This window comes from Erigeron canadensis, chromosome 4, assembly GCF_010389155.1.
Source record: "Erigeron canadensis isolate Cc75 chromosome 4, C_canadensis_v1, whole genome shotgun sequence".
Classification (NCBI taxonomy): Eukaryota; Viridiplantae; Streptophyta; class Magnoliopsida; order Asterales; family Asteraceae; genus Erigeron; species Erigeron canadensis.
In genome coordinates, this window is record NC_057764.1 from 42319147 (window position 1) to 42331360 (window position 12214).

The 12214-nt window shown below is 34.3% G+C and overlaps 2 protein-coding genes across 2 annotated transcripts; both read left to right on the top strand.

The window, feature by feature from the left end:
* The first annotated feature begins 2043 nt into the window (after nt 1-2043).
* On the top strand, nt 2044-6937 carry LOC122596300 (mannosyl-oligosaccharide 1,2-alpha-mannosidase MNS1). The gene is made up of 14 exons (XM_043768849.1): nt 2044-2544; nt 2935-2982; nt 3773-3967; nt 4063-4175; nt 4286-4351; nt 4774-4945; nt 5040-5129; nt 5223-5347; nt 5448-5513; nt 5597-5705; nt 5777-5875; nt 6015-6095; nt 6184-6354; nt 6451-6937. The coding sequence occupies exons 1-14, from the start codon at nt 2386-2388 to the stop codon at nt 6685-6687; spliced, it is 1731 nt and encodes a 576-aa protein (XP_043624784.1). The 5' UTR covers nt 2044-2385; the 3' UTR covers nt 6688-6937.
* A 1052-nt stretch (nt 6938-7989) lies between these two features.
* LOC122595999 (metal tolerance protein C4) lies at nt 7990-11660 on the top strand. The gene is made up of 13 exons (XM_043768494.1): nt 7990-8442; nt 8544-8595; nt 9154-9286; nt 9401-9456; nt 9639-9753; nt 9841-9898; nt 9986-10104; nt 10286-10405; nt 10731-10832; nt 10911-10983; nt 11069-11136; nt 11216-11276; nt 11360-11660. The coding sequence occupies exons 1-13, from the start codon at nt 8172-8174 to the stop codon at nt 11482-11484; spliced, it is 1353 nt and encodes a 450-aa protein (XP_043624429.1). The 5' UTR covers nt 7990-8171; the 3' UTR covers nt 11485-11660.
* Nucleotides 11661-12214: the final 554 nt, after the last annotated feature.

Sequence of the window (12214 nt, forward strand, 5' to 3'; positions counted from 1 at the left end):
CTGTAATAGATTAAGGTGGGACCTTGTCTTGATCGGATTGCTAAATAAAGTATTTGATTTTGGCTGAATTGTCAAAAATCTGATTAGTATTTGGGATTCTTTTCTTTGATACGAGGCTTCCTTTACTGGAATAACGTTTGCTGCGGGACTCTGGTGGGTCCATGTCAGTCGGGCATAAAGCAAAAGAATAAATAAATCAGTTGTTTGTTCATGAAATTTTCCAGGGAATTAATAGAGAAAAAGAAAATAACTAGTTAGTGGAACAACCCAATCAATGAAATTATCTGACTTGACCTAATTCTACAGACGTAAATAACAAATTAAAAGAACGTACTTTGAATTTAATAGCATAACCTAATTTCTAAATAAATTATATAACAATTAATACATAAACTAGTTTTAAATTGTAATACAATGTTTAAAAATTGAATTAGATTATATCCCGTGTAATACGCGAGAGACATATATAACTAATAAAACAAAATACTAATGTTTTTATGATATTGTATACTGACAAATGTAAATAAAAGATGTTGAAAACCATTCATTTTTAAAATACTAATTAATTTGAAACACATCTATTCATTTTGCACGACATAAATGTTCAGTCCTATGATTCTTTTCCATACTTGTATAAGTAAATGTTAAGAATACTAATTGAAATCTCTAATGTCGACTTTTACTTCCAGGTTCTACCAAAAGTAAAATCTTCAACCTTGTTGACTTGTTGTACATGACGATCAAACCTTTAACATCTGTTTCAGATACAAGGCCTTAACCACTTGATTCAATTTAATATAAATAAGAACAATAATAAAGATCTTTAAAGCTATAAATAACATGCAGTTTCATATTGTACATAAAAATAACTTTTTGTATACCCCATAACAAAACTCCAAAAAACATATACTTCGTATAATGATTTTGATATTTACATCTCTAAAGTTGTGAATAATTAGCGATAAATATATAGATACAACCACTCATATATATAGTTTTGAACATAAATACATAACATATTAACCTGAATCATCGATAAGTGGAGTGGTATTCGATACCAATACAGCTTGAGTCCACATGTAATTTTAAGAGATGCGAGTTCAATTCTTGGGGATGCCTAAATCATGTTGGCATTAAGTAAAAGTATTTGAGTGGCTTAAAAACCCTCATGGGGAGGTCATGATAGAGATTCATTGTGGTTTCAAAAACAGGATGACCTACTATACCTTTTTTCACAACATATTTTTATCATTTATTAATAACAAATCTCTTACAACACGAATATGTACTACTTATTTGGACAACTATTACCAAATGGTTTATTTACAAAGAAACATGTTTCCTCACAAGTAGATTCGAGTTTTACCCTAGGCTTGTTGAGGGTAGACAAACATACTAAAATTTTTACTTATGGTAGGCGTTTTTCCCTCCAAAAAGCGTGAAAATGGTTTAAATAATGTATGTTAGAACTCACGATATTCACGAATAATTTAAATTAAAAAAAAATAAATTAAAGCGAACCATTCACCTTTTGTTTTTTACATTCATGACTTACATTTCCTGTCGCTGTCACCACCATCACCAACGGTCGACGCCGCTTTATTAAAATTATCACATCACATTGTACATGACATGTATTCCTCTAATACACATCTCCACCACTTTATTAAAATTATATCATACTCTCTCTCATAAAAATGTATTCATGCGAAATGATCATTTTACTCTTAATGATTTTTTTAAAATTATTTTATTCATTAATTTAAACACCCCTATTTAAAATATCAATAATACCCTTATTGAAATAATTTACAACATAAACATATCAACTTTTAAATAACTATAATACTCATTTTACATTAATTATTTTTACAATAATAACCATACCGATCCGTCATGCCACCCTTACTACCAACCACTGCTGCATCCCCGCTACCACTACCACCGCCGCATTGCAAAAATTAATCCTATATTCGACGATACGAGTACTATATTATTGATTCCATTGACTATTGTAAGACAATTTATATCTGAGAGAGTGAGTGAGAGAGAGAGGGGGTATAACTTCAATTGGTTATCTCCGTCGTCAAATTAATAGTAATAATTAATAATAAAACAATAAAGAATCAGTCATATCTTCTTTGTTGTTGTTCGTCTTGGTCTTCTTCCCGTTTCTCTCCACATTCACATTCCGACGTCGTTTTGCGAAACTGGGGAGATCTCTCTCCCCACCCAGATCCATCCCACTTCATTCTATCTTCCCTTATCTGCTCCCCATTTCAATTTGACATCTCACTTTTTCTTGTATCATCATCATCATATTTATATACATCTGTATACATATATATACACATACATATACAGTTCGAATAGTAATATAAATAAATGGCACGGAGCAGATCGACGTCGTCATCGATCCGATGGAGATACTTGAATCCGGCTTACTACTTGAAAAGACCCAAACGTCTTGCCCTTCTTTTCATTGCTTTTGTCTTCGTTTCATTCTTCGTTTGGGATCGCCAAACTATTGTCTTGAAACATGAGGTATCTATATATCTATACATCACACATTTTTTACAGTTTTATCTTGTTGAATAAATTTAAGTACTTTTTGTCAGATTTCTTAATATTAGTAACTGTCAACTAACTGTAATGAGATCTCAGATTGGGAATTGTGGTTAATTACTGTAAAGGTGTAAACTTTTTTACCTTTGAATTTGATTAGGGGAATTTTAAAGTAGAATTACTTAAGAATAGGTGTTTGGAATGAAGTTTTATTAGTTGCTTTGATCTGTTAATAGATTAATTACATATGTTTAGGCGCAATATTAGTGTTAGTAGAGTTGCCAGATTTGATATGCAGAAGATTTTACTTATTCTTGTGAAAGATCAGTGCTTTCTGTCGTATGTTTACGAAACATTTTTGATTGGCAGGAAGAGCTTTCGATGTTGAAGGAAGAAGTAGAGCGTTTGCAAAATGAGGTACTGTGTCTTTTCTTATATTGTGAGATCTATATTACTTAAGGAATTACGTATGAGGTTTGTTTATCTCACAGTTTAGGCGGTTTAGATATTAAAGTTATTGCCTTAAATATCCTGCAAATTCTTTGTAATGAAAAAGTATGTTTCTTTGTCATATTGTTTTGCTGGATAATGAGTTTTACAGTCTTTTTGAGTAGATATCAAGCATAGCTTGTAACATAGGTAAAGGTCAGAGAATAACAAGTTTGTGTGGATATCAAGCATAACTCGTAACATAGGCGATGCTGCCTTTTGGCAGTTCTTAATGTTTTCACCGTTTTGCGGATAAAAAGTTTTTGAACGGCCTACATTGATATTTATAGCGTTAAAGTAGAGTAGAAAAGTAACTAACAAATAGTGCAAACAAACTTTAATTACCAAACTTGGTTACCATACAGGGAGAAAGAAAAACCCAAGTGCTGACTACCATGTTAGGCCGTTCCAAAAGCTTATATTTACCAAATTTTGCATCAGAAAAAGTTATAGTTGCCAAAATAGACTACTGCCGATATATGCTACTATTCTGTGTCATTTGCCCTTCAAAATATTGGATAGGGTCTCATAAAATCTTGTTGGCAGTATTAAAGTGCAAAAGTTTCATACTTATTGAACATGGTAAGATTACATTACTGTTGATCCTTAAATTGGCTATTGCTACTTCCTTTTTTTTGAAATTCAAGTAGCATATCAAATTTTATTATTATTTTTTTTTTCAGTTTTGCTTCATCGCAAGTTTATTGTTTCCTTTCAGCTTGGAGAGTTAAAGCATGAAGGTGGTGTCTCAGTTAAAAAGACGAATGTTACAACCAAAAGAATTGATGTAACTAAGGCAGGCCGTCTTGCTGCAGATCCCATTGAGGTTGAGCGAAGAGAAAAAGTAAAAGATGCCATGATTCATGCATGGTCCTCGTACGAAAAATATGCCTGGGGAAATGATGAGCTTCAGGTATATCATATCATTAATTCTGACTGAAGACTACCGTGAGTTGTTTTTTTTACCTTTTTTCTTAGTCCCTGAAGTTCTGAGTTTTATTTTTTTAGCCCCAATCAAAGAGTGGCGTGGATAGCTTTGGTGGTCTTGGTGCAACTTTAATTGACTCTCTTGATACTTTATATATAATGGGTCTGGATGAGCAGTTTCAAAGGGCTAGAGAGTATGATCTAGTATCTATTTTCTTTTAATTGATAGTTTATACTCCATAGAGTATATTACATCTATATACTTTTATGTGCAGTTTTTATCTTAACAACGTGCGTGTGACAGGTGGGTGGCAAACTCTTTGGACTTCAATAAAAATTATGATGCTAGCGTGTTTGAGACGACCATAAGGTTGCTTTGTAAGGTTTAATATGTAGTAGTTTTTCTTCTATATATGCTTTTCTTTTGTAGTATATATAGTACTTCATCCATCCCAAAAGTATCGTCCACAGACAAAATAAAACACAGTAAAAGAAAGGTGCAGTATTACAGTTTATACATTGCTCAGTTGACACCTTTAACCCCCCCCCCCCCCCCCCCCCCCCAAAAAAAAAAAAAAAAAAAACACTTATTTAATGCTCTTTGATTTTTTAATTCTAATCCAAACTAGCGGAAAAAGGGAAACTGGACTATTTGTTCGGTTGTTCCTATGCATTTTTAGTAAAGGACAATTATTTTGGTGCTAAAAAGGTAAGGTGGGCAAGATTTTTGGCATGGAGGGAGTAAATACCATATGGAGAGAAAAACCTAATTGTTTGAATTCTTTCCAACAGAGTTGTGGGTGGCCTTCTGAGTGCCTATGATCTATCTGGAGACAATATGTTTCTCGAGAAGGCCAAAGACATTGCTGATAGGCTGCTGCCTGCATGGGATACTCCGTCTGGTATCCCTTACAATATTATTAACTTGGCTCATGGTAATGCGCACAACCCTGGTTGGACTGGGGTAAGTTGTAAACAAGCATTCCAGTATGATACATATTTGATGATGCATTTGATTTTTGTTTCTCAATTTAAGTATTGTGTTTATGTTTCGACAGGGTGACAGTATCCTGGCAGATTCTGGGACAGAGCAAGTGGAGTTCATTGCACTATCCCAAAGGATTGGAGATCCAAAGTATCAGCAAAAGGTACTTGATTGTGCCCTACTGTGTCATGTGATTTTCCTATATACTGGATGCAAAACTTGTCACGAATTATGTTATTGTAAAATGATGTTTCAGGTAGAAAATGTTATTTCAGTGCTAAATAAGACTTTCCCTGCTGATGGATTGCTCCCCATTTACATTAATCCCCACAGAGGAACAACATCGCACTCTACCATTACTTTTGGGGCTATGGGGGACAGGTACTGATTGTCTCTTCAGACTGCTTTCTTGAGTTCCTAATTTATTACTGTTCATGTTATCTATGGTTTGAGTTCTATTGAAAGTTTATTTTGGATGCAGTTTTTATGAGTATTTACTTAAAGTTTGGATACAAGGAAACAAAACTGCAGAGGTGCAGCTTTATAGGTGAGATTCTTGCATCAAAATACTGAAGGGTCTTTTTGGATAACTGAATATCATATATTGGATCTAACGAAATTTCAAAACAGAGACATGTGGGAGACATCGATGAAAGGTCTATTGAGCTTGGTCCGCAAAACTGAACCATCATCTTTTACATATATTTCCGAGAAGATAGGAAATTCTTTAATTGACAAGGTAATGTCACCGAATAACCAAAAGATCAATGAAAACTCTAGAGATCTTAATTTCTTTTTATGTGTGTACAGATGGATGAGTTAGCATGCTTTGCTCCAGGAATGATAGCGTTAGGGTCATCTGGATATGGTTCTGCTGATTCTTTAAAATTCTTAAATTTGGCTGAAGAGGTATCATACACGTGTTTTTTTTTATATTTTTTTTGTGAAGTTGCTTAAGTATTTACCATGCTGATGCATTTTGTCCTACATGAATAAAAAGATTCGACCTCTTTGAGTTTAGACTGACATCTTTGGTGTCTAATTGTAGCTTGCTTGGACTTGCTACAATTTTTATCAGTCGACACCAACGAAGTTGGCTGGAGAAAATTACTTCTTTCATTCAGGGCAGGTTAGTCTTATGATGTATTTTATGATTTATTTTTTTGGGATGCTTTTTGTTCATTCCTGATATAATAGTGTTACCAATGATATTGTAGGACATGACTGTGGGTACATCGTGGAATATATTGAGGCCAGAGACAGTTGAGTCACTCTTTTACCTTTGGCGTTTGACTGGTAATAAGACATATCAAGAATGGGGATGGAACATATTTCAAGCATTTGAAAAGAATTCCCGTGTGGAGTCTGGATATGTTGGACTAAAGGATGTAAGTGGTGCTTGTGATTTGATTGCTCATTTCACAGAAATGGTTTTGTATTATAAATTATTGATAATTTTCCCCATTTTCTTCTTACATTTCCAGGTTAATACAGGTGTGAAAGACAATATGATGCAAAGCTTTTTTCTTGCAGAAACATTGAAATATCTGTATCTTTTATTCTCGCCCCCATCAGTTATATCCTTAGACGAGTGGGTATTTAACACAGAAGCCCATCCTATAAAAATCGTCCCCCGTCTTGCTCCAGGAGAACAACGTAAACCTAATGGCATTAGAGTACGTGCTAGGAAAGAAGGCCGTTTTGGAGGGTCTAGGACCTAAGTATCTTGTTTGTGGAAATTTTGGAAGAGTGCAAGAGTACAAGGATTCATTCGGCTCTCATGGGCATGTGAAATAAACTAAAGTTGGCGGGAGGTGAACATTTCATTGTACTTGTGTTTTATAGTTACATATTCTTAATATATTCTTAATACAGTAGGTTGTTTAGAGAGCAACACAAATGTAGTTACAGTACTTGTATCTGTCTAATTTTATCTTTATACTTAGTAAACGAACTGAAGGGATTTGTTTAGAACTATTTTGTCATTTGTTTGTGATCTGGTTTCTCACTTGTACCTGTAACCTGTTTAAGATCTCATAGAGAGTGAGAATCAAGCCCGAAACTTCTATCCTATCTTGCTTTTTCTTATGCTTTGGTTAGCGTTTTTGGTCTGTTTGTCTATTTATCTGTTTAGTTACGTTGCTCATTGTTTCAATTTTGAAGATAAAAGGAAAAGTGATCAAAACAAGTAGATCCAGTCGTTGACCTCACCTACTGCTTGTACTTCTTTTAAAATCATTGTAATTTGGTAAACCTGTGTTGATGCAGCTGTTTTAATAATTTGGCAGGCTTTTCATTGTAAAATCCTAATCGGAATGTGATGAACAATTATAAGTTATAACTACAAATGTGACGTCAAAACTCAAAAGTAAAACAGGGAATCTAAAAACTTAATTGGTTGATGATTTGATATACCACTCGTACTACTATTGTCTTTATTTCTTTACACGGACACGTAAAGCATCATTTGATTTTGTATTAAAAAATTATTGGTATACATCTTGTTTCCTCTTTTTAAAAGTGGGATTCGAACGAAGTTGATTATTTCAGGATCAAAAACCTTATTTATTGGCTATCAGTTTTAGTTTCCTCTTTAAAAGTGGGATTTGAACCACGTAAATTCTTCTAAAATCAAAAACTTCATCAATTGGATACGAATCCTATCAACGAATCGAAGATAAATGATTACGGGAATAAAAATGGCATAAGCCTTCTGAAGATGGGACGTGAAAATAATATGACATCGATCATTTTAAATTTCAATGATATCTGACCCTCAAATCTATATAAATATTTGAAAACTAGCATGATACCTGTGTGTTATGGCGGATATAATTGACATCACAAATTCACCTAATGTGTACCTAATTTTTCTCTGAATGTAGCATGTTTAAATCGCAATGTTATACATATACTAACAAAGAGTGAGATGTGTGTGTTCGGGGAGTAAGGAATAAAAGGGTATAAGTGTAATTTCGTAAAATAACAATCGACATAAAACTTCCACCGGAGGAAATTATCGTTGTGTGGCCGTACACTTTTTCGGTGCGCTGAAGAGAAAACAGTAGCTGATGATGACTATGGTGGTCACACACTCACGCATAAACCCCCCACCCTACTATCCATCCACCCTTTCCTGAAATATCAAATTATTAAATATTTACTGTAATCTTTTCAAAACCCTAAATGCTAAATAATAATAAAAATGACAATCTATCATCATCATCGCTCTATTCTTACACGCATTCGCCATCAACGTAACCATATTACTCCTCTTCTGACCCGAATTCTCGACACGCCCCAACCTCACCGCCCACACTCCAATTTCTCACATTCTTATCATCATCACGCTGCTAACCACCGTTTTCTGCTAGACATTTCACCTTTTTCATCACGCCGTAATCGTGATTCTCCCCCTTCCACAATCACTCCTTATGAACACCCTCCTTCTTATTACCGCTTCTCTATTCACCGCAGTAACTTCAATTCCTTTCCTTTTTCATTTTTCTATATAATCTAAATATTTATATATATAGTTGTATGTATGTATCTGTTTATATGTTTGAGGTTTGTGCAGGTTTTATAACTAGGCCTAAAAAAATCAAGAAAATAGAGGTTGATGATCATAGGTATATTTTTCATTTACTACTTTTTAGCTTATTTTCAACTAGTAAGTGTTATTACTAAATAAAGTATCTAACTTTTTTCGGAAATTTATCGTGTGCATCCTAGGTTAAAACATGTTGTTATATGTACCTAGCTTTCAATTGATGTTATCTGTATCTAATGAGATGTCATCAAAACAACCGGTTTCTGTAAGTGGGATAGATAGCAACAAATTGAATGTCAGGTTCTAACGTAGGATACGTATGACCGTTTTTCGGGTACAATTATATACATTGGAAACACAGTTGATTACTTTCATACAAACAAACTGCTCGACAACTTTCGTAATATTGACTCACAACTTCTGAAGAATTGCTTGATTATTTAAACTTGTGAATCAATGCTACAAATTAGTGAATGGGTTTGCTTCCTACATGTCTAACGTATGTAAAGCTTTTTCATTTCGGATTCTAAGCCTTGCTGTATAGTTAAAATAATAGTGAAAGTGTTGGCATTTTTTTGCATTATTCATTGATAAATGTTTTTTCTTTTTTTGGTATTGGTGAAAATGTTGCTTGTAGTCAGCGAGCTGTTACAACAGCCTTATGGTGTAATTTTCTTGTATTTTCGCTCAAGTTTGGCGTCTGGATTGCCACCTCAAGCCATGTTATGCTGGCTGAAGTTGTGCATTCGGTTGCAGATTTTGCAAATCAGGTGAGTTGTTCGTTTAGCAAATAGCAATCTACTTTTTTTCGCTGATATCTTTGTTTTGTTACCATGTGTTTGTTATAGTAAATTTTAAGAAATTAATAAACTTTTGTGTTACAGGCACTTCTTTTGTATGGTTTAAACAGTTCGAAGCGTGCCCCAGATGCTATTCATCCGTGAGTATATTATTTTGTCATTCTTAGTTCCTCAATATCATGTACCTCTTGTCTTCTTCAGATGCATCATACATGCTTGATGCTTCTTTTTCAGAGTTGTCTTTGATTATATTGAACTTTATAGTTCCGTATGTAGTGTTTACTTTTGTACATGTGATTATCGATTCTCCTTCTGATGTCAGGTATGGTTACTCAAAGGAAAGATTTGTTTGGTCGTTAATATCTGCTGTCGGAATCTTTTGTCTTGGTTCGGGTGCCACGATTGTACATGGAGTTCAAAATTTGTGGACTTCGCAGGTAATTTGTACACTGAATTTTTAGGTAATATACCGATCAGTGTTTGTCTCAAACATATTAACATATATGTGTATGAGTGCTTTTCAGCCCCTTGGAAATATAACATATGCTGCATTGGTGATTGGTGGCTCATTCATTATTGAAGGTGAGTAGATTTCTGACTACTTGATGATGCTAACTTTTGCATACTACATGTTGGATAAATCATAGAGACGCAAGCATTTTGTTGTAGGTGCCTCTCTTGCTGTGGCGGTGCATGCTGTGAGAAAAGGTGCAGCTGCTGAAGGCATGACACTGAGAGACTATGTCTGGCGTGGACATGATCCCACAGCTGTTGCAGTCATGACAGAGGTCAAACCTTGTTGCTCTATATATCTGCAAACTAGCCACATACAATATTTATGAAACATATTGAATATGTCAATATTATTCAGCACAATATTGGGGGATATATCAAGTAGATTAATAGATAAACAACACTAAAGCTTATATGTGTTATATGGTATGCCTCTAAAAGTGAGTGAACATGCAGGATGGTGCTGCAGTTACCGGGCTTGCAATTGCTGCTGCATCATTAGTTGCTGTGAAAATGACAGGGAATCCTATCTATGATCCAATTGGTTCAATCATTGTCGGAAACCTTCTCGGAGTGGTACGTATTTTGCAATAACCTCTTGCCCATATCATTCTGAATTCTGAGTTCTGAGTTTCTGATTGCTGAAATTCATTCAGCCTGGTATTCTACATGCTCGCGTTAGCTTTAGGGTTTTCTCTAATTTATGTTTTATTATCAAAATAAGACGTCACTTATACCACTCCCTTCAACTTTTTAAATCAATAGATTATTTTGTCGTCCATATGTGTTTTTTTTTTGTTTTTTTTTTGCATTTATTATCTTTGATATCTTCATGTTTGTTATATGGACGAAGCATATGTACTAGACTGCTGTTTATAAATACACTTGATGTTTGTTGCAGGTGGCTATATTTCTGATCCAGAGAAATCGGCATGCATTGATTGGTAGAGCGATTGATGATCATGATATGAAAAGGGTCCTTGAGTTTTTGAAGAATGACCCAGTAAATCTCTCACTAGATAAAGCTTTTAACTCATGGGTGCATTGTGACCATGTTACACTAACTATGTTCCTGTTGCAGGTTGTAGATTCTGTATATGATTGTAAAAGTGAGGTGATTGGGCCTGGTTTCTTTAGATTTAAAGCCGAGATAGGTAAAAAGCCTCAATCTTTTGATCTCTCCTTTTGTTAATAAGTTGGTTTTTGGTGCTTGAAATATTTGTGTTTCTATGTTTGCAGATTTCAATGGGGTGATATTGGTGCAGAACTATCTTAGCAGGACAGGACCTGAAGAATGGGCCAAAAAGGTAAGATGCGCATGTCTTCTATTTGTAGACATCATTATAAAAAAAGAGTACTAATTTTTGAGAACGGTTATGGGCACAGTTCCGTAATGCTGCAGAGGAAAAGGATGATGCCGAAATGCTTAAGATCATGTCATTCTATGGTATGTAGATCTATCTAAAAGATTATAAGTATCTATTTGATAATAAGAAATTTGAGATTGATTCTATTTATGATTGATTATAGGTGAAGAAGTGGTTACGGCCTTAGGGAGTGAAGTTGACAGGCTTGAGAAAGAAATACAAGAAATTGTTCCTGGCATAAGACATGTTGATATTGAAGCCCACAATCCAATTATCCCACCACTTTGAATTATGCCAAGTGATTTAACTTGCCGTGAAAATTTTAATCGTTATTATAGTTATTATTATTATCATCATCATTATCGTGTAGATGTGGATACCTGGATTTTGATGTCCTTCGAGGAATGTAAAACAGCGACAAGGTTTTGTTAGAAATAGAAAATCAGAGTTCCATTCCATATTAATTTTGTTCATTAGTAAAGATAATCTGATTGCTGTTTACTAGAGTCGCCATCTCTAATCTATCTTAACCTTGTTTCCAATTTAAACAATCCACTCTTTGTTTGTCATGCTATACCTTTTTCAAATATTTGCTTTATGGGGACCAGGTTAGAATGATCGTATGTGGTATGCTCCACATTTTGTTCAAAAATTGGAAATTTGAGAATCTTCCTGTGAATCACTTGGGTTGAGGGAATGATCACACCTTCATCGATCTATAACTTGGTGGCCATGTGCATCACCTTCCATGATCTTGGCATTGACGGCTGCTCATCGGATTGAAATTGAACAACACAGTCAGTAAATAGACTGATCTAAACAGGCCATGCTGGTATGTTTTAGACTTAGATTGTTCTTTTCTATGAACAAACTATGAACTAGGGTCTTGATACGAACACTATATACCTAAAATTTTGCTGCTTCTTTTTGTTTGGTTAAAGCTTAAAGCCCTTGATTAGATTCTATTAAGAATATAGAAGTATAAAAAGTATATACAAGAAGGTCACAGTCAACTCAT